Raw genomic sequence first — 26,116 nt, forward strand, 5'->3', positions numbered from 1 at the left:
ACAAAATCTTGTTCATGTTCGTTGGTTTAATAAATAAACGAACATAAACGAACTTTCCACCGAACGGTTCACAAACGGTTTGCTGAACGTTCGGTTTGTTTACAGGCCTAATAAGTAACAAATGATACTGATTGATGAATATGTCTAATTCCAAATGATACTGATTGATGAATATGTCTAATTCCAATCAAAATTAGATTCTCAATGGGATGTATGGACCGCTGATGTACTGGAGACCAAGTCTTCCATTTTTGGCCTTTTCTTTTCGTGTACAGGTAATTGTGCGTATTTCTTATTCAAATTGTGAGTCGAAGGATATCGTGTCTAATTATTTAGAATCAAAGTATATAAAGAGCATCGACCTAACAATAGAGAAGCATTAAAACTCAGTTGTTTCTCTCTTCATGATTTGCATTTTACCCACACCCAACCTTATGGCAAAAACTCCCTTCCTCATCCCTCTTATGTTTCTCCTGTTATTTGCAACCTTCAGGGCTACTCTGTCGGCCAACATCACCATTGATGAATTCGCCCTTTTAGCCTTAAAATCCCATATAACTCATGATCCGCACAACCTCCTAGCAACCAGCTGGTCCACTTCTGTATCTGTTTGCAATTGGATTGGTGTCACTTGTGGATCCAGACACCACAGAGTCATTGCTCTGAATTTGTCAAGTATGGATCTCACGGGCACCATTCCATCTCAATTGGCAAATTTATCTTTCCTTGGCTGGCTCGACATTCATAACAATAGTTTCCATGGCTCTTTACCTACCGAGTTAACTAATTTGCATCGGCTGAAATATTTGAACTTTGGTAGCAACAGCTTCACTGGTGTTATCCCATCTACTTTGGGCAATTTGTCAAAATTAGAAAGGCTGGTCTTGCATAGCAACGATTTCAAAGGGCAGATTCCTATAACAATTGGAAATCTATCAAACTTGGAACAGTTATATCTGGATTATAATTCTTTTTCAGGTTCCATTTCTTTCTCGATCTTGAATATATTTTCATTAGTTAAAAGTTGTTTTATAACTAACAATCTCACTGCAGGCTATCTAGAGTCGAAAATATTCGATAGCCTTTCTAATTTGCAAGAATTAAGGTTGGATGGTAATCAGATTTCTGGTAGCATTCCCAGCAGTTTATACAAGTGCAAAGAGTTGAGGTATATATCATTGTGGAACAACTCTATGGAAGGAAGTATACCTATAGAAATCGGAAATTTGACGATGCTCCAATCTTTGTATCTTGGTTACAACAACTTCAAAGGTAAACAATTGTTTTTAATATTAAAGCTCTATTATAGAAATTGAGGGTCTGCTAGAAAAATATTAATAAATTTTGACGGAATTTAATCATATGTTTCAGGTGAAATTCCATCTGTTATTGGAAACCTTACTTCTCTTAAGCATATTGGCCTTTCTCATAACAACTTCTCAGGTAAAGATATGCTTAAATTGTAATTTAAACTATTTAGAGCTTTTATAAATGGTAAAATTATGATTTTGACGAATTTATTATATATTTCAGGTGAAATTTCATCGAATATTAAGAATCTTATTTCTCTTGAGTATATTGACCTTTCTAATAACACCTTAACAGGTATAATATCACATTTCTATTTTTTTTCCTCTTATACAATTCATTATTTTGCTCAATATTAATAATTTTTTTTCCTTTCTAATAAGGAAATGGCTTCTCATTACAAATCTTTTGTACGTTTCAGGTGAAATTCCATCGATTGTTGGAAATCTTACTTCTCTCGAAAGGATTTACCTTTCTAAAAACAACTTAAAAGGTACCATATCGTATTTCTTCTCTTTTCTTGTACAAGTTCTATTATTAGTCATGTAAACATTTTTCAACAAATTGGGTTTAGATGATTTGAAATAATAGATTAAAGGTTGGATTGATACAATTTTTTATGTGGGAATTTTATCATAGTTTTAAGTGTTTTCTTTTCATTATGCTGGAAAATTGAAGTTTGGTTATTTATTCCGCAGGTTCTATTCCCTACTCAATCTTCAACATTTCCTCGTTGCAAGAGATTTCACTGGGATACAACAATCTCTTTGGTTATTTCTCTTCCGATATGTTTGATTATCTTCCTCGATTACATTATCTTAATTTGGAATATTGTCAACTTTCTGGAAGAGTTCCAATGAGTTTATTCAAAAACAAAGAGTTAAACTTTTTGTTTTTGGATAGTAATAATTTGGAGGGAATTGTGCCAGTAGAAATCTCAAATTTGACTTCACTCAAGTATGTCTCTATCGAAGATAACTACTTATCAGGTAAGCTAAATAACTCATCTTGCTTTAATGATGTACTTAAGACATAGATGAGTTACTAACCATTGAACATTTTTTAATAATAAATATTGTTGTAATTTGTTTTAACTTTTATATTTAGTTTCTTCACCATAATAATATTTTTAGTAACTTTATTTATATGTTCCAGGAAAAATTCCATCAGTTATTGGAAACTTGACTTTTCTCGAGGAATTTGAACTTTCTGATAATAACTTAACAGGTATAATATTATTTTCCATTTTTCTTTACTTAGTTACATGTTAGTGTAACCCCCTAGACCCGGCCTATGCGTTTCGACTAAGTCTAGTGGATCACATTATAATTATTAAAGACATTTTTCGCAACCGTTATTCCATCAATATAAAATCACATTATAAAAACATGAAATTATAAACAATTTATACTATCAAAATCCAACTTGTAAATATAGTACAAATAAATAATAATTTAATTTAAAACATGTCTTCAAATTCAAAATCACAATGAACCGAGCAGTAGTAGCAAAAGTGTTATCATTATAAAATCCGATATTTTAAAATAAGGTCCATGTCACCAAAATAAAGTAAACTTGCCAGATAAAAACATTACAATCTGATTTACTTCAAGAGATATGTTGATCCTCCAAGTGCTCGAACCAAGGTATCTACCCAACAGTATCTGAAAGGGAAAACATTTTCAAAAGGTGAGCTAGGCTCAGTGTGTCCCAACATTTCCATAAAATCACAATAGGTACAAATCATATTCCAGTAATCTCACAAATTCGTAAAAGAGTTTAACTTTTTGAAAATCATAGTTTAAACCCTTTTCTGGTACACCATCAGTAGTTCCCAAAATTATTTCCATATAGCTTAATTTATGCACATAGCAAAAAGAAAGCCGACTTAAGGATAGGCTCTGAAGCTTGTATCCTTAAGCTCAAGTCAATAAGTCCATATAGCTTACCCTAAGCACACAGCAAAGGAAAGCCGACCTAATGAAACATCTTGGGGCCCTCAAGAGTCACATTAGGCCCAGTTAGCTTGATCAGAGCTATTCCATCGTATTTCAATTCCAAAATTCAATTGCACCGTGACATAAACTCCATAAATCCAAAAAAACATGGTAATCATATACCATTTCAAAACAAAAATTAGATAGCAGCCATATTCCATAAATTGTCACATTAAATTGGTGCATCCATAAAACAATAGCCAATGAATTCGGTGTACCACGTATTAAAACCAATAAAACAGTTCAATAACAAGTAGGGAACACACCTCGACAATAGATTCAAATAACAAATCTACTGATTGCTGGTTTCACCACGCTCTGCTACAGTTTTCGAACGGGTAAATACTGGAACACGTGGTTTAACTGATCTAGAAGAGCTGGGTCGAGCTGTCGAACGATCCGGAGAGTCTCTTGTACCTTCAAACAATAATATTTATCAGTCTCAAATCCTATTTAATTGTTCAAAGCTAAACTTCTTAAGTATATACGCATTTTTAGGGTTTGACTATCAATTTGAGGTATTTCGAGTTTGAATTTGGCCAAACGGATTACGGAATCGGAATCAGGGCGTCGAAAAACATAAAGTATGACTTTTCGAAAATTCAAATTCTTGGTCAAAGTCAAAGTCAACCACTTTGACCGTAGATTTGGAGACCTTCGGATTCGAATTTGACAAAACGGACCACGGAAACGGATTCGGCACGTCGAAAACTATCAGGATAGGTATACTCAGAAAAGATTAACGGTCGTTTAATGCTCGGTCAAAGCCATTTTAAGTTTTGGTCAAAGAAAGTCAATGGTCAACGGTCAACGGTCAACGGTCAACGGTCGGGTCGGGTCGGGTCAACGGTCGGGTCGGGTCGGGTCAACGGTCGGGTCGGGTCGGGTCAACGGTCGAGTCGGGTCAGACCGGTCAAACCGATTCAGACCGGTCAAACCGGTTCGAACCGGTTGAAACCGGTCAAACCGGTCAGAACCGGTTGAAAACCGGTTAAACCGGTTTCCAGCAGCCACTCGCCCTGCGGCGGCGCGTGTGGCGCGTGAGGCGTCCTCCGGGGCCCTAAAAATCCCGGAAAAATTTCTAAAAATTATTTTGAGCGATTTCAAGATACTTACAACGATCGGTTCAAATTTTTGAACGGCGGAGAGCTCGATTTCAAATCGGCCGAATCTTTGACTGCACCACCTCCTCACGCGCCGCCGTCTACGGCGGACAAGGTTGACACCGGTGAACTCGGAACGGCACAAGGAACACGATGGTGCGGGAGGTGTCGTAAACGGAGCAACGATCAGCGGTGAATTTAAGATTTCCTCGGCGATAGAGCTAACAAAACCGTCGCTACTTTGACTGGAAATTCCGACGTTTGGCCGCGTTTCGCTTCAATTAATTTGAAGGGTTTGTTCCTCGCTCGATGATGAACACAACGGTGGTTTCAAAACAACGATCGGAATTCGGACGGCGTCGGAATCGGCTTTGAAGTAGAGTGCGGGAGGAGGAATTTAACAATTGTTTTCTGTTTTGAAAACAGAAAACCATTCATACGCTTAAATGAAATTTTCTGCCGACACTAAAAGGAGTAATGCAGGGCTTGGTCCCTGAATTTCCTTTAACTTCTAAAATGGCCTACAATTTTGAAAACTTTCGATTTAATCCTCAAATTTTGCCAAATTACTTAATTAAATTTTTTTTTCTCTAAATTTTATTCCGGGTTGTTACAATTCTCCCCCTCTACAAGAAATTTCGTCCTCGAAATTTACCTTATGAGAATAGTTGAGGAAACTGAGCCTCCATTGACTCCAATGTCTCCCAAGTAGCTTCTGAGGGGCCTCGATTACTCCACTGAACTTTGACCATTGGAATTCGCCTATTCCGAAGAACTCTTTCATCTCTTTCTAAAATCTGAATGGGCTCCTCCTCATATGACAAATCAGGTCTTAGCTCTACTTCTTCAACCTGAATAATGTGACCTGGATCTGGACGGTATCTCCTCAACATTGATACATGAAAAACATCATGAATACGACTTAACTCAGAAGGCAACTCAAGCTGATATGCTACAGGTCCTACCCTCTTCAAGATACGAAATGGTCCAATAAATCTTGGACTTAATTTACCCTTACGCCCGAATCTCAATACTTTCTTCCAGGGTGAAACTTTCAAAAAGACCCGATCTCCCACTTCAAACTGTATATCCTTCCTTCTTTGATCTGCATAAGATTTCTGCCTATCAAATGCCTCTTTCAGACGGTCACGGATTAATCTGACTGTGTCCTCCATCTCTCGCACTAACTCAGGTCCCAACGTTTTCCTATCACGCAACTCAGTCCAACAGATCGGAGTGCGACATTTACGCCCATAGAGTGCTTCATAGGGTGCCATACGAATACTGGTCTGATAACTGTTATTGTAAGCAAATTCAGCCAACGGCAAAAAGTTCTCCCAACTACCATGAAAATCGATTACGCAACCCCGCAACATATCCTCCAGAATCTGAATTACTCTCTCAGATTGACCATCAGTTTGTGGATGAAAGGATGTACTATAATCCAATCTTGTTCCCAAAGCCGTATGTAACGCCTTCCAAAATCTCGAAGTAAATCTCGGATCTCGATCAGAAATAATAGACAATGGAATACCATGCAATCTGACAATCTCTGAAATATACAATCTTGCCAGCTTATCCAAAGTATAATTTACTCGCACAGGAATGAAGTGAGCTGACTTTGTAAGTCTGTCAACAATCACCCAAACTGAATTTTTTTTCAAAGGAGTCATAGGCAAGCCAGTAACAAAATCCATAGTAATACGCTCCCATTTCCATTCAGGAATCTTGATAGGCTGTAACAAACCTGATGGATGTTGATGTTCTGCCTTAACTTGCTGACAAGTCAAACACCTAGCCACAAAGTCAGATATGTCTTTCTTCATACCAGTCCAATAATACCTCTCTCTCAAATTCCGGTACATCTTATCTCCTCCGGGGTGCATAGCATATGGACTACTGTGAGCCTCAGTAAGGATAGTCTGCCTCAATTCAGCGTCATCAGGCACACAATATCTACCTTTAAAGCATAAAACTTCATCCTGATCAATTGCGTAATCTGTGTTTGTCCCCTGCTCTACTTGCTCAAAGATGGAAAGCAAGGAGCTATCAAGGGGCTGCTTAGCTTTGATCTCATCAACCAAGGTCGGCTTAACTTGCAATTCTGCTAACAAAGTGCCATCGTCATATAAATTCATCTTGGCCATTAAAGACCTCAACTCCGATACCGTCTTTCGACTCAAAGCATCTGCTACAATGTTAGCTTTACCAGGGTGGTAATCAATCACGCAATCATAATCCTTTAGAAGCTCTAACCAGCGACGCTGTCTTAAATTAAGTTCCTTCTGGGTCAGAAGATACTTTAAGCTCTTATGATCTGTGAAAATGTAACACTTCTCTCCATAAAGATAGTGTCTCCATATCTTCAAGGCAAAAATTACTGCTGCCAACTCTAAATCGTGAGTAGGATAATTACACTCGTGCGGTCGCAGCTGACGGGATGCATAAGCCACCACCTTACTTTCCTGCATTAAAACACAACCAAGTCCTGAATGTGAAGCATCACTATACACTGTAAAATCCTTCCCGGACTGTGGTTGAATCAACACCGGTGCTTGAGTCAAAACCGCCTTTAATTTCTCAAAGCTCTCCTGTTGTGCCTCACCCCAGTCAAACGACACATTCTTCCTTAACAACTTTGTCAAAGGAGAAGCAATGATCGAAAAGCCCTCAACAAAACGTCGATAATAACCAGCCAAGCCCAAGAAACTGCGGATTTCAGATACGTTCTTAGGTCGTTTCCAATTCATAATAGCCTCTATCTTGCTGGGATCAACCTGAACACCTCGCGCAGAAATAATATGCCCCAGAAATGACACTTCTTGAAGCCAAAACTCACACTTGCTTAGTTTGGCATATAGACGATGCTCTCTCAAAGTCCGCAGAACGATCTTCAAATGCTCGTCATGCTCTGCCTCCGTATGAGAATAGATCAGAATATCGTCAATGAAGACCACCACAAATTGATCCAAATATGGTCGGAACACCCGATTCATCAAATCCATAAAAGCTGCAGGAGCGTTCGTCAAACCAAAAGGCATCACTAAAAATTCATAATGACCATATCTAGTGCGAATGGCCGTTTTTGCAACATCAGATCCTTTAACTTTCAATTGTTAATACCCCGAACGAAGATCAATCTTAGAGAATACAGTAGCTCCTCGCAATTGATCAAATAAGTCATCTATCCTGGGTAATGGGTATTTATTCTTGACCGTCATCTTGTTCAATTTCCGATAGTCAATACATAATCTTAGCGACCCATCCTTCTTTTTCACGAATAGAACTGGAGCTCCCCATGGTGAAGTACTATGTCGGATAAATCCTCGATCGAATAATTCTTGCAATTGGACTTTCAACTCCTTAAGTTCCTTTGGAGCCATACGATAAGGTGCCATAGAAATAGGTGAAGATCCTGGATAAGTCTCAATCTCGAACTCTACCTCTCTATCAGGAGGTAACCCAGGCAACTCCTCCGGAAAAACATCAGGAAACTCGCTAACTGTACGAATCTCCTCGATCGTGGACAATGCACCTTTGGTGTTCAAAATACAAGCAATGAAGGTCTCATATCCCTTTCGGATCATACGATCAATTTCCATCGCTGAAACTATATTGGAGAGATAGCCACGCCGTTCCCCAATTAACACAACAGTCCGACCATCTGAAGTCTTCAGAGTAGCCCGCTTGTATTCGCAATCCAGCTTTACCTTGTGTTTATTCAACCAATCCATTCCAAGAATTAGATCAAACTCCTCTAGAGGAAGCTCCATAAGATCAGCGAGAAAAATTTCTCCCTGAACCTCGAGAGGGCAACGCCGAAATACTTTATTCACTAATACTGCTTGTCCTACTGGACTCGTAACTGTAACAGTATTTTCAGTGTTCTCTATCGGAATCTGAAGGTTTCGAGATACTGAGCTCGATACATAGGAGTGAGTGGAGCCATTGTCCAGTAATGCAAAGTATGGGATAGAATAAATAGTAAATGTACCTGCAATAACCTCAGGCTCATCTCTGTCATCACGACGTCTAGTTGCATAAACCAAAGCTGGCTGTCTAGCCTCAGAAGCTGTTGGCCCTCTATTTTGCTGAGGTCGGGCTCTACTGTCTGTCCTGGACGCTGATCCTCGAGTCTTTCCTTGACTACGATCTCTAATTGGGGTCTGTACTGTAGTCTGCGAACGCACAGGAGTTTGGGTAGTGGTCTGCTCAAACGAAACTAACTGAGGACAATCCCTCCGATAATGACCACTAGATCCACACTGATAGCAAAGACCCATCTTCTTACGACACTCTCCTGAGTGTTGTTTACCACAATACTCACAAAGGGGCCCATTATAATACGACGAGGAACCGCCTTGACTGACAGCTAAAGGTGAGGATGCTGCAGGCCTGAAACGTGTATTGCTTCTCTGAGGAGCTGAAGTACGAGTCCTCTTTCCGGACTGTGCTGATGACTCCATCGGGCCTGAAAATTTCTTAGATCGATCTTGATCAACACGCTCTCTACCAGAAGCTAAAAACTCCACCTCTTCCGCATCTTTGGCTCTGCCCACCAGCATATCAAATATCTCATCCTGATGGGTTACAACTTGCCTACGCAGCTCGTATCTGAGTCCAAGGGCAAATTTACGACATCGATCTCTCTCCGTAGGTACCATACTGAATCCATACTTCAGCAATTTCAGGAACTCGATCTCATATTCAGAAACAGTCATGTCTCCCTGAACCAGGTCTTGAAACTGTTGTCGTCTCTGAGCTAAGTAGCGCTCTCCCAGAAAACGGCTCCGAAAGCGATCCTTAAAGAAATTCCAGGTCAAACGATCGGTAGGAACACTACTGGTCACTGACTCCCACCAAGTGTAGGCATTGCCATCTAACATCGCCACAGCACCCTGATATCTCTTAATTGAGTCCAAACCCAACTGATCCATGCGTCTCTCTGTATCCTGGAGCCAATCCTCAGCTTCAGTAGGAGCTCCACCTATCTGTCCCCCAAAAGTTCTAACTCCATTGGCAATCAAAGTCTGCGAAATAGGAACCTCAGATACAACACCAGTAGCTCTGACTGCTCCATGTATTAACTGCAGAAATTGTCTACCAAAATTCTCATCCAAAGTAACTCCGGTAGACTCTAACTCAATATCGGTCGCTCCTATTATCGATGTAGTCATGCCAATACCAGCGGCAGGAGGCAGATCCGTTGGGGTCGTAGGAGCATGATCACCTATCGGAGGTGGGGGATCTACCCGTATCTCATCGATCGGATCTGCGAATCTAGCCACTCGACCTCGTCCACGGCTAGTTCGACGACTACGTCTAGCACTCATTTTGATGGATCTCAAGTTTACTACAGAAGATAAAACTTAGGGTTAGATAAGCACTTGGAGTCTCAAACATAGTTAAAATCTTAATAACTTTGTGACATGGCCTTAGTAACTCGTTTTGTAAAATATTTCAAAACCGTATTTTCAATGTGGACTCATACACAGTCCGAGGGTTAAAAACCAAAAGCTCTGATACCAATAAATGTAACCCCCTAGACCCGGCCTATGCGTTTCGACTAAGTCTAGTGGATCACATTATAATTATTAAAGACATTTTTCGCAACCGTTATTCCATCAATATAAAATCACATTATAAAAACATGAAATTATAAACAATTTATACTATCAAAATCCAACTTGTAAATATAGTACAAATAAATAATAATTTAATTTAAAACATGTCTTCAAATTCAAAATCACAATGAACTGAGCAGTAGTAGCAAAAGTGTTATCATTATAAAATCCGATATTTTAAAATAAGGTCCATGTCACCAAAATAAAGTAAACTTGCCAGATAAAAACATTACAATCTGATTTACTTCAAGAGATATGTTGATCCTCCAAGTGCTCGAACCAAGGTATCTACCCAACAGTATCTGAAAGGGAAAACATTTTCAAAAGGTGAGCTAGGCTCAGTGTGTCCCAACATTTCCATAAAATCACAATAGGTACAAATCATATTCCAGTAATCTCACAAATTCGTAAAAGAGTTTAACTTTTTGAAAATCATAGTTTAAACCCTTTTCTGGTACACCATCAGTAGTTCCCAAAATTATTTCCATATAGCTTAATTTATGCACATAGCAAAAAGAAAGCCGACTTAAGGATAGGCTCTGAAGCTTGTATCCTTAAGCCCAAGTCAATAAGTCCATATAGCTTACCCTAAGCACACAGCAAAGGAAAGCCGACCTAATGAAACATCTTGGGGCCCTCAAGAGTCACATTAGGCCCAGTTAGCTTGATCAGAGCTATTCCATCGTATTTCAATTCCAAAATTCAATTGCACCGTGACATAAACTCCATAAATCCAAAAAAAACATGGTAATCATATACCATTTCAAAACAAAAATTAGATAGCAGCCATATTCCATAAATTGTCACATTAAATTGGTGCATCCATAAAACAATAGCCAATGAATTCGGTGTACCACGTATTAAAACCAATAAAACAGTTCAATAACAAGTAGGGAACACACCTCGACAATAGATTCAAATAACAAATCTACTGATTTCTGGTTTCACCACGCTCTGCTACAGTTTTCGAACGGGTAAATACTGGAACACGTGGTTTAACTGATCTAGAATAGCTGGGTCGAGCTGTCGAACGATCCGGAGAGTCTCTTGTACCTTCAAACAATAATATTTATCAGTCTCAAATCCTATTTAATTGTTCAAAGCTAAACTTCTTAAGTATATACGCATTTTTAGGGTTTGACTATCAATTTGAGGTATTTCGAGTCTGAATTTGGCCAAACGGATTACGGAATCGGAATCAGGGCGTCGAAAAACATAAAGTATGACTTTTCGAAAATTCAAATTCTTGGTCAAAGTCAAAGTCAACCACTTTGACCGTAGATTTGGAGACCTTCGGATTCGAATTTGACAAAACGGACCACGGAAACGGATTCGGCACGTCGAAAACTATCAGGATAGGTATACTCGGAAAAGATTAACGGTCGTTTAATGCTCGGTCAAAGCCATTTTAAGTTTTGGTCAAAGAAAGTCAATGGTCAACGGTCAACGGTCAACGGTCAACGGTCGGGTCGGGTCGGGTCAACGGTCGGGTCGGGTCGGGTCAACGGTCGGGTCGGGTCGGGTCAACGGTCGGGTCGGGTCGGACCGGTCAAACCGGTTCGAACCGGTTGAAACCGGTCAAACCGGTCAGAACCGGTTGAAAACCGGTTAAACCGGTTTCCAGCAGCCACTCGCCCTGCGGCGGCGCGTGTGGCGCGTGAGGCGTCCTCCGGGGCCCTAAAAATCCCGGAAAAATTTCTAAAAATTATTTTGAGCGATTTCAAGATACTTACAACGATCGGTTCAAATTTTTGAACGGCGGAGAGCTCGATTTCAAATCGGCCGAATCTTTGACTGCACCACCTCCTCACGCGCCGCCGTCTACGGCGGACAAGGTTGACACCGGTGAACTCGGAACGTCACAAGGAACACGATGGTGCGGGAGGTGTCGTAAACGGAGCAACGATCAGCGGTGAATTTAAGATTTCCTCGGCGATAGAGCTAACAAAACCGTCGCTACTTTGACTGGAAATTCCCGACGTTTGGCCGCGTTTCGCTTCAATTAATTTGAAGGGTTTGTTCCTCGCTCGATGATGAACACAACGGTGGTTTCAAAACAACGATCGGAATTCGGACGGCGTCGGAATCGGCTTTGAAGTAGAGTGCGGGAGGAGGAATTTAACAATTGTTTTCTGTTTTGAAAACAGAAAACCATTCATACGCTTAAATGAAATTTTCTGCCGACACTAAAAGGAGTAATGCAGGGCTTGGTCCCTGAATTTCCTTTAACTTCTAAAATGGCCTACAATTTTGAAAACTTTCGATTTAATCCTCAAATTTTGCCAAATTACTTAATTAAATTTTTTTTTTCTCTAAATTTTATTCCGGGTTGTTACAGTTAGTATTAGTAAGCTTTACTTAGTTACATCTTCCTTCAATAGAGTTTTTAATCAAAATATTTTATTTTTAAATTACAAACATTATTTATTTGTTTAAAAGATGATCCAAACTCCTAATTTTAACTATGTTCCAAATTTTCTGCAAGGCCAAATTCCTCCCTCATTATGCAATCTGAGTTCCCTCAAGGTTCTCTTCTTATACAAGAATAGTTTGGATGGAGAAATTCCTGATAGCATTGGAAACATGAGTTCTCTTTCACACATTGACCTAGAGAAGAATAATTTTCATGGTAAAATACCAGAAAAATTTGGTAAGAGTTGCACCTTACACAGTTTTCGAATGAGCAACAACCAAATAGAAGGGTCACTGCCACGATCTTTGGGTAATTGCAAAGAGTTGAAGCTTCTCGACGTTGGAAACAACTATTTGAATGACACATTCCCAAATTGGTTAGGAAATTTGGATCAACTGCAAGTGCTTATCTTGAGATCGAACAGATTCTATGGTGAAGTGGTTAGCTCAGGAGTTACAGTTTCCTTCACTCGTTTACGTCTCATTGATATTTCTCATAACAATTTCAGTGGCTATTTACCTATGAAATATTTTGAAAATTTGCATGCCATTAAAGAAGGGAATGGAAAAAAAGATAAACCAGAGTACATGACAGATGGATCAGCATTGGGAGTGTGGAATTATGCCATCAACATATCTTTTATAATAAAAGGGTTGAAAACAGAGTTTGAGGAATTGCTAACTATATGGACAGTTATTGATTTTTCCAGCAATCAGTTCTACGGAGAAATTCCTAAAGCACTTGGAGAGCTTCACTCACTTATTGTCTTGAATCTCTCTCATAATTGTTTAACAGGTCATATTCCATCATCATTAGGTGATATATCAGAGCTTGAATCATTAGATCTCTCATCAAACAAGCTCCATGGAAGAATTCCAACAGAGTTGAAAAATCTTGGGTTCTTAGCAGTGTTGAACCTTTCTCAGAATAATCTTGTGGGGCTCATTCCTCAAGGCAAACAATTCGATACATTCACAAATGATTCCTACATAGGAAACCTGGGTTTATGTGGATTTCCATTATCAAAAAGTTGTGATAATGAAAAGGGAACTCCAGCCAAGTTTGATAGAGATGATGATGATGGAATGAGCTGGAAATTTTCAATATTGATGGGGTATGGATGTGGGTTGGTGCTGGGACTGAGTACGGGATACATTGTATTCGCAACTGGAAGACCACGGTGGTTCATTAGGACCTACGAGAGAGTTCGACAAAGATTTGCAAAAAGGGTAAAAAAGAGAAGTCGTTGACCGATTTTTGTTGCAAAACAAGCAGTGGACTGGACAGAGCAGAAAACTTCAAGGCATGGTGGTTGGAAGCAGTGACCGATCCAGAAATTCGAAGATATTTTTTTTTGAAAAAGAAATTGAGTATACAAATTTCTTTTGTTTTTCTCTCTTTTCCTTAATACATTAAACTAGTATTTACAATTTTCCAAAATAATGACATGCACTTGCTTCCTAAGGACTTAATCCATCTGCCCCTGGTTCAGGTCCGTCTCGATAGCTGTCTTATATATAATTTCCATATCCTTTAGTAGTGGACTTACCCAAATCACTTTTGTCACCAGTATATTCGGCTAGTGTGAAAAACGTATAGTAATTTCCCTACTATGTTACGATACTCGTGTTCATCTTTAAGTGGACAGACTGCATCCTCTCACAAATCAGATGCTGTTTCTTATAAACTAAGGAATGAAACAAAGATGGATTTCTACAATTATAAAATTGAATAAGAAACTACTCATCCACAGAGCTGACATGAACACCTCAACTAATTCATACATAAGCATGCATGATATTTTGAATACGGATATTAGAGTGAATCTAATTGTATGTTTCAGGTGAAATTCCATCGGATATCGGAAATCTTATTTTTGTTGAGGTGATTAACCTTTCTTCAAACAACTTAAAAGGTATTGTGCAATTCTTTCTTTTGCTCGATAGAAAGCCATAACAGAAAATTTTGAAAAAAAACGGCTTAATTTGAAAATCAAACCTACCAATAAAGAATTCAATAAGGATTGTTCCATTAACAGCACCTTTAGATCATATTTTTTGCTCGGCAATTTGATATTATTTAATATCTTAAACGTCTAAAACCAGATTATGTGTCTCGTTAAAAGCCTTTCTAATCCTAGTTGAAGGAAAAGAGTACACACAACCTGGAATAAGACTAGATACAAAGGACCATCGCAACCAAAATACAAAATACACGTCTTCCATTCAAACCACAACCATGTTCATATTTGGAGCTATCATAAGCAGTAAAAAATGAATGACATTTTCATATTTAAAAAGAAAAAAAAGAAACAAAGGATGACGTGATTAATCATATAAACATTTTCTTTAACAAATTGGCTGTAGATGATATAAAATCATTGGTTAAAGGTTGGATTGATACAAATCTTCTAGATTTGATCATAGCTTAAGACTCGTTTTTTCTTTTAGTATGCCTCAAAATTGAAGTTTGGTTATTTTTTGCGCAGGTCCTATTCCAATGAGTTTATTCAAATGTAAAAAGTTAGAACAGTTGTATTTGAATTATAATCATTTGGAGGGGATTGTACCATTAGAAATCTCAAATTTGACTTCACTCAAGCTTTTATTCATCCAAGAAAACAATTTATCATGTAAGCTTAATAACTCATCGTGCTTCAATATAGAGGAGTTTCATGTCAAAAAATATAGAGAGAGCGAGAGGAATTATTTGTTTTGTAATACCCAAAATTCGATTAGTGACCGAAATGAAAATTTAATGATCAAAGTATAAATTTAAAAAAGTTTAGAGATTAAAATAATATTTTTCTAAAAAAGATTTTTATCTCATAAATGAATAATTTACTCTCAAGAATTTAATTTTGGTGTTACGCGGACTTTTGGAACAGAATGACTAGGTAAGAGAGTTTTTTCCTATAGTATGAAAAGACTCTTGATTTGGAGTTGGGTAGAATTTGTTTTGATTGAATGAATAACCAAACAAAACAATTCAAATGTTACCACCTAGCTTGTTTATTTATTACATAGTGGATTTTATTTTTACAATTGATTTCAAGTTTGATTTTTAGTGCTAATTAAGAATAGTAAAAATGTATATTAAAAATAAAATCTGGATTAAAATAAAAAATAATTCAAATTGTGTAGTAAAATGTTCAAATTCAATTTTCATAATAACAAGATTTCAATTTTTAATACTTGACTTTAAACAATAGTGAGATCTTAAGTCGATTTAAAAAAGAAAAGAAAATGAAGTGATTAATCATTTAAACATTTTTTTAACAAATTGGGTGTAGATGATATGAACTTAAGAGTAAAGTACACAAATGGTCCCTCGATTATAGGGTGTTTCTCTGTTGAGTCCCTCGACTATTAAAAGTTACAAAATGGTCCCCTAACTATAGCGTGTTGCTTTGTTGAGTCCTTCGACTATTAAAAGTTACAAAATGGTTGTCTGACTATTTATATGTTTCAAACTCGTCCTTTTTCGTTAAAAATTGATGACAATCTGAGCTGGATGTTACTTGTTGATTGAGATATAATAATCGTTTGAGATTTTGTGATCAAATTTTATCATATCAAAGTCAGCAGGTTAACATCCTGCTCAAACTGATGTCAATTTTTTAATAGAGAATGATGAGTTTAGAATATATGAATAGTCAAGTGACCATTTTGTAACTTTTAATTGTTAGGGGACTCAACAAAGCAATACCCTATAGTTAAGGGATCATTTTGTAATTTTTAATAATCGGGGGACTCAACAAAACAATACCCTATAATTAGGGGACCATTTGTGTGTTTTACCAATGAAATTATTGGTTAAAGGTTGGATTAATACAATTCTTCTACATTGGTTGAAGGCTCTCTTTTTGATTATGCAAAAAAAAATATAAGTTTGGTTATTTATTGCGCAGGTCCTATTCCTTCCTTAATCTTCAACATTTCCTCTTTGCAACATATTTCAGTGGGATTCAATAATTTCTTTGGTTCTCTCTCCTCCAATATGTTTGATTATCATCCCCAATTACTTCGTCTTGATTTGGGAGGATGTCAACTTTCTGGAAAAATTCTAAAGAGCTTATTTAAATGCAGAGAATTACAATATATATTTTTGGATTATAATTATTTGGAGGGAACTGTGCCATTAGAAATCTCAAATTTGACTTCACTCAAGGTTTTCACCATTGGAGAAAACAACTTCTCAGGTAAGTTTAATGACTCATCATGCTTTAATAATGTACTTAAATATAGAGTTATTTACCATTGAATTTTATTTTGTTTATATTGTTGTAATTTATTTTAACCTTAAAATACAAATGTAAAATTATCATATTACTATACTCAAGACATAACATAAATATGTCATCAAAATATTTTGATGAATTATTATTTTTATATGTCTTAGGTACAATTCCACCGATGATCATATATATGATTTCTTTGGATGTCCTTGATCTTTCAAATAACATCTTGACAGGTATAATATAACTTTCTTTCCTCTCTTTGTTATTATTTTATTATATATTTATTAATTAGTTGTACAATTTTTTGTCATTTGATGTGTCCTTTTGTATTTGAACATAAATAATCTAAATATTAAATTCTAATAAATTAATTCTAAAATTATATAAACTCAAAATTTCTTTTTTTTCCAATTCAAAATAAATTAAACTAAATTTTCTTGATTTTTATAATTGTGAGTTTTAAATATTATTAAGGTATGGTACATCAAAAGAAATTAACAAAATCCTTTTCAAAATCAACTATATTTATTGTTTTATATACCCTAGCAAAAATGGTATAAATAGATGGTATTTGCTTTATATGGCCAACTATTGGAGAGTGAACCGTTTTCTCATTGTCGTCTTGATGAGTGTTCTAAATTGATGAAATTTTCTTGTTAATTATTTCGTGTTGTGGATTTATTACTATTGATTTGACTGTTTTGTGCTTATTTTCTTGCAGGATCTTATTTTTCAGAATTAGTAGTAAGAAAGGTGCATTCTGCATTTTTTTATTATTTGGTCACAAATGGAGACATGGGCACGACTCTGGGCATGACACGGTCTGACGTGGTAGTTTCCAGAAGGTCCAGTCAGTAGCAGTTTTCTAGAAGATCTAGTCAGCACCTTCTGGAAGGTAGACGGACAGAGATATCTTAGGAGATTTATTTTTAAAATTTTAAAGTTTGAATTTGAAAAACATTTGGAATTTTCTTTAGGATTATTTTTCTTTTAATTTCTATGTTTGTCTCTAGGATTTTAGAAGCTATAAATACCCCCTTGGGGTAAGGCTCAGAACACACTTGTTTTTTAGATTCAGTAACTTTCGGTGATTTCGTTTTTTATAAAAGTTTTGTTTTTCTTCTTTTCGTTTTCATTTTTATTTTTATTTTCAAGTTTTATTTTTAAATATGCTAAGATGACTTCTGTCATGCTTAGCAAATTTCTCATAAGCTGAAAGGCTAAGCGATGACTTAATTCAATATGTGAGAATTGAAAAAGCACTTAACATCTTCAGGATGTCACTCTCAGTTTTCTAGAAACTTGGATAGATGATCGACCTATCCTATAAAATCAAAACACTTTCATTTCAAAAAAGTCGACGTTGGTCTAGATGTTGTTCTGATTTAAAGTTGGGATGAAAGATCGGTGAATAGCATATCCGACTTTCTGTAAACACACTTTGCGATGGTCCGCTAAGGGAAACTGAGATCGGGTTAGATTCTCAGCGAGACAACATAATCTGATACGGGCTTTTCCTAAACTAAAATTGTTTTGTGCTAACAATAATTGTCATAGTTGGTTCAATTAAAACCTAGATTTCCAAAGATTGACCTTGCGAAAATCGGTTACTAAAGTGAAAAGTAAGTTACAAGGGTTGGTCCTTGTAGACTGTAATCGGCATAAATCTTGAAGTGAAAATATGTTTTTCATGATCATAAACGAATTGAGTCAAAGCGAGGCTTGAGGCTACTTTTTACCATAAGTATTTTCAATTTTATATTTTCAATCTTCTTAATTTTCATCTTTAATTACTTTTTCTTATTCAATCTTTTTCCATCAAAACCCCCATTTTATTTTATTTTACTGCACATTGCATGGATCATAGCCAATTCAAACTCAAATTTGGGAATTTTCTAAGTCCCTATGGATCGGCCCTTACTTCTCTTCACTACGCTTTTCCCTTTCATATTTGAGAAGAAGGAATTTATTTTGACAGCAAAACGAATCATGTCAAATTGGCACAGTTGTCGGGGACTTCACCAAAATTACTAATTTTTGTTTTCTTTTGGTTTTTATGACCAGGACAAACTCGGGTGAATTAGTAGATTTTGACCCAAAAATCGAAGCCAGAGCTCGAAGAATTCACGCACAGGTGCTTCGAGAAAGAAGGAGACAACAACAAGTGGATCAACAATAATCAGATCCAGAATCAAGTTCAAAATCAAATTCAGAATCAAGTTCAGGCGAATCCATTAACACATAACCAAATCTGATGGTTGATCCCACTATCAGAGAGTTAGCCGCAACTCCTGCTAAACAAAAACCTTTGTGCATCGATTTTCCCCAAGGCGAAACTATATAACAGTTAAAAACTGGCCTAATTCATCTCATCCCTACCTTCCGTGGATTACCAAACGAGAATCCACATAAATATCTCACGAAATTTTACATGGTCTGCTCAAGTATGAACCCACAGAGAGTATCTGAGGACCAAATCAAACCTAGAGATTTTCCTTTTTCCTTAGCCGATTCAGCTAAGGAATGGTTATTTTATTTACCCCTAAATTCTATTAACACATTGGCTTAAATGACTCGCCTTTTTCTTGATAGGTTTTTCCATGCGGCGAAAGCAAGTGAGTTACGAAGAAAAATACTTGGAATCAAACAACAAGAGAGAGAATCACTCTATGACTATTGGGAGAGATTTAAAAAGTTATGTGCTAGCTGCCCACAACATGGGTTAACTGAGCAAACCCTCCTTCAATGTTTTTACGAAGTATTAACTCCATTGGAAATGAAAAATGATCGATGCTGCCAACGGGATCTTTGGTGAACATGACTCCTACTGAGACTAGGAATTTAATTTCCACGATGGCCGTAAATTCTCAATAGTTCCGCCTAACTAATGAACCTCCTCGAAGGTTTCATGAGATAAGTTCATATTCCTTAGAAAGTAAGATAAATAAATTAACTGATGTAGTAAATTCTCTTGTTGCAAGAAAGATTGGAACCAACAGATTATGTGGAATATGTGCATTACATGATCATTCAACAGACGATTGTCCACTGATTCAAGATGACACATTTCCTCAAGTTAATGCAGTAGGAAACTTTACAGGACCTTCCCAAAGGGCTTATAATCCCTACGACAATACTTACAACCCAGGATGTAAGGATCATCCAAATTTTAGTTACGTACAAAACCCAAGGCCTAATCAAGACTATCAGTCAATGCCACCTCCACCACCTCATCAGTCATAGAAGTCATCATTAGAATCAATCGTCAAGAGGTTGGCTCTTTCCCAGGAAAAGTTCCAGATTCGTGCTGAAGCCCATTTCTAAGAGATAGACAAGCAAATAAGCCAACTGGCACAGACCGTGGGATGCTTGGAATCACAGGGTAAGCTTCTGTCTCAAACCGAGGTAAACCCAAGGGAAAATTCCAGTATCATCACTCTTCGGAGTGGTACAGTTGTTGCACAATCGGTTCCAGAAGATGAAGCAATATAAAAGGAAAAGAAGGTCGTTGATCAGGGTCCCAAAAGGAGAAGGAAGAATTACAAGCAGATCCAACACCATCTCCCTATGTTGTGCCACCACCTTTTCCATCAAGGTTAGTAAAAAGGGATAAACAAGCTGAGGAAAAGAAAATATTAGATATATTTCAGAAGGTGAAAATCAATATACCTCTCATTGAGGTTATCTGAAAGGTTCCAAGATATGTCCAGTTTTTGAAGGACCTTTGCACTACAAAAAGAAAACTTATCGGGAATGAGAAGGTAAATCTGGGAGAACATGTCTCAGCCGTGTTCCAACAAAAGATGCTGCCAAAACTGAAAGACCAAGGTATGTTCGAAATACCTTGTAAAATTGGTAAAGTTGGGATAAAGTGAGCCATGTGTGATCTTGGCGCCTCTATTAATGTGATGCCTCTTTATGTTTGTAATATGATTACTAATAAGCCTTTGAAGGATACAAAAATATCAATTCAGCTTGCCGACAGATCTGTTATCTACCCAGAAGGACTCTTAGAAAATGTGTTGGTAAAGGTAAATGACTTAATATTTCCCACTGATTCTTATGTCATTGACATGGAAAATGATCGCACCGATACTTCTTCCGATATTCTCCTTGGTTGTCCCTTTCTGAGCACGTCACATACAAAGATTGACGTAAGAAGTAGTATTTTAACCATGGAGTTTGACAGTGAGATTGTTAAGTTTGATGTCTACAAAGCAATGCACATCCAAATAAAGTTGCTAGTATTAATTTTATTGATATTATTGAACCTGCCGTTGATGAATATATGAAATTTAACTTTGTTGATGATTTATGCAGGGGTTTAGAAGACTACAATGAGGAAGTCAGGGAGTTGGAAAATTTATTTTCTATTCATCTTGATTTATGTTTGATTCCTTCATAGTCTAAAATTCTGCCTTCGTTTTACAAGGACCTGAAATAGAACATAAGCAATTACCAGAACACTTAAAGAATGTATTTTTATGAGAAAATTCTACTTCACCGGTTATTATTTCAGAAGCTAAAAAAAGATCTGAAGAAAAACCTATGAGAATGCCAAATTCTACAAGGAGAAAATAAAAGAATTATACGATCGTAAAATTTCTCATAAGGAAGTTATTAGTTGGAAAAAGCGTATGAAGTAGATGGAGTATTTCTCTTAGAACTTGTAGTCTGAACCAGGTTGTCAAGCTAACGACGTTAAACAAAAGCGCTTTATGGGAGGCAACCCATTTCAATTCCAATTCTTTAATTTATGTTTATTTCTTATTTTTATCATTTTCATTTAGTAATTTATTTCCTCTAATTTTTCTATTTCTTTTAATTTAGGTACTCGATGTTTTAAATCAAGTTTAAAGGAGGATGTGGGAATTTTATTAGAACAGTGCAAAAATCATACCCTTAGAGCAGTAAAGATCATTCAACATTAAACACGAGAAGTTCTCTATTTCTTCTCTTGTACTCTAATTTTACGTTTTGGGACAAAATGCCTTAAGTGAGGGCGGAGTCTAAGTTGAATTTTCCTTTGCTTATCATTATGCTTTGATGCTAGTATGCCTTGGTTGAATTTGTGAAAATTGCCATTGAAATTCTCTATCTTGTTGAATGTTTTTGGTATCCCATGCTTGTTTGGGAACACATAATTGTTTGAGTTAAGATATTCATGTTAGTGAATGACATGAGTTTTCATCAGGTTAGATTTCTTGTGATAATCCATTATTTTGTTAGTTGAAATGTGCTTAGCTCAATGCATGAAAACACTTTGGTGAGATTTGAGCCTTTAAGAGCCATATCATTTTGCTCTCATTTTTGTTGGATTGAGTGTGTCAAATTTGACATCAATATTCTAGAACCTGTATTTAAATACAATCGAGATTACACACGAACATGATGCTTAAAAATGATTTGGGCATCTTAGGATTAACTACTCCGTTTTACCCACTAAATTGCCTACCCCTACATTTTCCCTAGTTAACCACTCTTGAGCCTATTCCCATTCTTTGTTTTCACCACATTTATAAACCCGAGCCTTTTTATTTTATACATCTTTTCTATCCTTTTAAGGACAAGTGAACAATTTATTCGGTGTATGATCATGCTCCAAAAAAAAGAGGAAATCATGTGCAAAAGAAAAAAAAGGAAGCAAGAAAAAAGAAACAAAAGTTAAAAAAACATCATTTCAAAAAAGAAAAAACATAAAATATAGAGAAAAAAACAAAGAAAAAGACAACAAAAAAAGTCAAATTAAGTTCGAAAGAAAAATGTTGTTTGATGGTTTGTCTATTATTATCTTGCTGTATTTAGTCGATTGATGGTGTTGAACTTGTTATTTGTTAGTTCCTTATCTTGAATCTTAGCCACATTATTAGTATATTTCCCCACCTTTACATAAGCCCCGTTACAACCAATAAAAGACCCTTTGATTTATGCATCTTTTTCTTATTAATAGTGGAGATTTGATTTACTTGCAGGTCTATGGTAATACCGTGTTGGTTCTGACGTTAAGCGTTTCTATACCCCAAACACATTGAGTGATTTGTGTGAATCCTGGTAAGTTATTGAGTTAGGTTGCATTGAGATTGATGAATAAATGGATGTCACAATTATATTTACCTTGTTCCAATTAGTGTTGTTCAATTGATTGATCTCTTATCTTGGATGATTATTGTGGTCTCTACCTACATTGCTTTTTTGGATGTGAAACTTGGAAAAGAAAGGTAAATGGAGTTTTTGACTTATTTGATTAAAGCATACTTGAGGACAAACATGAGATAAGTGAGAAGGAATTTGATGAGTGTTCTAAATTGATGATATTTTCTTGTTAATTATTCCGTGTTGAGGATTTATTACTGCTGATTTGGTTGTTTTGAGCTTATTTTTGTGTATGATCTTATTTTCCAGAATTAGCAATAAGAAGGGCACATTCTGCATTTTTATTATTATTTGGTCATGCCTGGAGACATGGGCATGACTCTGGGCATGACACGGTCTGACGTGACAGTTTCTAGAATGTCCAGTCAGCAGCAGTTTTCTAGAAGATCTAGGTAGCACCTTCTGGAAGGTGGAAAAGTATATATATCTTAAGAGATTTATTTTTAAAATTTTAAAGTTTGAATTTGAAAAACATTTGGAATTAATTTAGGATTTTTTTAATTTCTATGTTTATATCTAGGGTTTTAGAAGCTATAGATACCCCCTTGGGGTAAGGCTTAGAACACACTTGTTTTTTAGATTCAATAACTTTCGGTGATTTCGGTTTTTGTAAAAGTTATGTTCTTCTTCTTTTGTTTTCATTTTTATTTTTTATTTTCAAGTTTTATTTTTCAATATGCTAAGTATGACTTCTGTCATGCTTAGCTAATTTTCTCATAAGCCGAAAGGCTAAGCAATAACTCAATTCAATATGTGAGAATTGAAAAGACTTAACATCTTCAAGATGTCACTCTCAGTTTTATGGAAACTTGGATAGGTAATCGACTTATCCTATAAAATCAAAACACTTTCATTTCAAAGAGTCGACGTTGGTCTGGATGTTGTTCTGATTTAAAGTTGGGAGAAAAGATCGGCGAATAGCATATCAGACTTCCTGTGAACACACTTAGCGGTTGTCCACTAAGGAAAACTGAGATCGAGTTCGATTCTCAGCGAGATAACATAATCCAAGTCGGGCTTTTCCTAAACTAAAATTGTTGTTTTGCTAACGATGATTGTCGTAGTTGGTTCAATTAAAACCTAGATTTCCAAAGATTGACCAAAGTGAAAAGCAAGTTACAAGGGTTGGGCCTTGTAGATTGTAACATGTGTGAATCCTGAAGTGAAAATATGTTTTCGATGATTAGAAATGAATTGAGTCAAAACGAGGCTTGAGGCTGTTTTTTACCATAAGTATTTTCGATTTTATATTTTTAATCTTCTTAATTTTCATCTTTAATCACTTTTTCTTATTCAATATTTTTCCATCAAAACCCCCCATTTTATTTTATTTTACTGCACATTGCCTGGATTATAGCCAATTCAAACTCAAATTTGGGAATTTTCTAAGTCCCTGTGGATCGATCCTTACTTCTCTTCACTATGCTTTTCCCTTTTATATTTGAGAAGAAGAAATTTATTTTGATAGTAAAACGACACTTATCACGTCTTTTTTGTTGGTGAAAGATAGTAATTAAGTAGTATTTGAGTTATTCTCATTCATAAAAAAGGCATGATTTTGTGAAGTAAATTATGCAATCATTTCTATTGGCTATTCGCATCATGCATATTTTACATCACAAACATCATTTATTTGTTTTAAATATTATTCAAAATTCTAATTCTAACTCTATTCCATATTTTCTGCAAGGCCAAGTTCCTTCCTCACTATGCAATTCGAGTTCCCTTATGGTTCTCTCTTTATAGAACAATGGTTTGGATGGAAAAATTTCAGAATGCATTGGAAACTTGAGTTCTTTGATTTTACACTTTGACCTACGGATGAATAATTTTCATGGTAAAATACCTGAAAATTTTGTTAAAGGTTACAGACTACAAACTTTTCTAATCAGCAACAACCAAGTAGAAGGGTCACTACCATGATCTTTGGGTAACTGTAAGGACTTGAAGCTTTTAGATGTCAGAAACAATTATTTAAATGTCACTTTCCCAAACTTGTTACTAAATTTGGATCAGCTACAAGTGCTTAACTTGAGATCAAATAGATTCTATGGTAAGGTGGATAGCTCTGATGTTACAGTTTCCTTCCCGCATTTGTGTGTCCTTGATGTTTCTCGTATTAACTTCGGTGACTATTTACCTATGAATTTTTTTGAAATTTTGCATGCCATTAGAGAAGGGAATGGAAAGAAATATAAACCAGAGTACATGAAATATGTAGTAGCAGCTGATGAAATAGTGTATAATGTGCGAGGTTTATCTTTTACAACAAAAGGATTGGGAACATAGTTTGAGGAACTATTAACCATATGGAAAACTATTGATTTCTCCTATAACCAATTGATGGGACAAATTCCAAAAACACTTGGTAAGCTCCACTCACTTATTGTCCTAAACCTTTCTCATATATGTTTAACAGGTCCTATACCATTATCATTAGGTAATTTGTCAGAAGTTGAATCATTAGATCTCTCATCAAACAAGTTCCATGGAAGAATTCCAACAGAGCTAAACAATCTTGGATTCTTGGAGGTGTTAAGCCTTTCTCAAGAGGGACTCATTCCTAAAGGCAAAAAAATGGATACTTTCACTAATGATTCCTATATAGAAAACTTGGGTTTATGTGGATTGCCATTATCAAAAAGATGTGATAATGATGAGGGAACTCCAGCCAAATTTGATAGAGATGATGATGATGATGGATTGAATTCGAAATTTTCAATATTGGTGATGTATGGATGTGGGGTAGTGTTGGGACTGAGTATGGTATACATTGTTGGACAAAAGCGTTAAATATGAGAATAATATAGAGAATAAAATAATGATAAATAATATTTAAATATCATTATTCATAATTAATGATAAACAATGAGTTTACTTTCTTAGCATTGTTAGAATTATAACAATCAGAGACCATAATCACACCTGAGAAGATAAAACAAACTAGATTAAACTTCTTAATAAATAAATAAAAATAACTTGAAAGAAAAATACACTTTTCTTGATTGTTCTTTTGATCGAAAAAAGTTGAGTCATGTCGCTACACAATTTCCTTAAGATAGATTTTCGACCACTCATTTGGTGCTCTAGATCGTTGGTCGTCTGTCTCCCAGGATACAACAACTAGATGATAATATACAATAGAACAATTGTAGAGATCACAAACTATCATTTCCTTCGACTATTACCGGAAAACTAAGGAGAGAAAATATTTTTCAAGAAAGTAGAAGTTCTTGAATTATGATATCTTGAAAAACTTATGAAACGTATTCTGAAAT

General features: G+C 36.1%; 2 protein-coding genes across 2 annotated transcripts in view; both read left to right on the forward strand.

Moving 5' to 3' along the window:
* Positions 1-398: 398 nt before the first annotated feature.
* The window catches only part of LOC120202976 (receptor-like protein 9DC3), a 29,932-nt gene continuing 4,214 nt past the window's right edge, over positions 399-26,116 (forward strand). The window contains exons 1-5 of the mRNA XM_039203346.1: positions 399-978; positions 1,054-1,272; positions 2,007-2,297; positions 2,464-2,535; positions 12,518-13,724. Of these exons, the coding sequence (XP_039059277.1) occupies positions 405-978; positions 1,054-1,272; positions 2,007-2,297; positions 2,464-2,535; positions 12,518-13,695 (2,334 nt within the window). The 5' untranslated portion in view covers positions 399-404 and the 3' untranslated portion in view covers positions 13,696-13,724. The remainder of the gene's footprint in view (positions 979-1,053; positions 1,273-2,006; positions 2,298-2,463; positions 2,536-12,517; positions 13,725-26,116) is intronic.
* Positions 14,946-26,116, forward strand: part of LOC120202791 (receptor-like protein 9DC3) — a 49,885-nt gene continuing 38,714 nt past the window's right edge. Inside the window, exons 1-2 of the mRNA XM_039203161.1 lie at positions 14,946-15,077; positions 16,356-16,646. Coding sequence (XP_039059092.1) covers positions 16,445-16,646 — 202 coding nt within the window. The 5' untranslated portion in view covers positions 14,946-15,077; positions 16,356-16,444. The remainder of the gene's footprint in view (positions 15,078-16,355; positions 16,647-26,116) is intronic.

This window comes from Hibiscus syriacus, unplaced genomic scaffold, assembly GCF_006381635.1.
Source record: "Hibiscus syriacus cultivar Baekdansim isolate YM2019G1 unplaced genomic scaffold, ASM638163v2 tig00009009_pilon, whole genome shotgun sequence".
NCBI lineage: Eukaryota > Viridiplantae > Streptophyta > Magnoliopsida > Malvales > Malvaceae > Hibiscus > Hibiscus syriacus.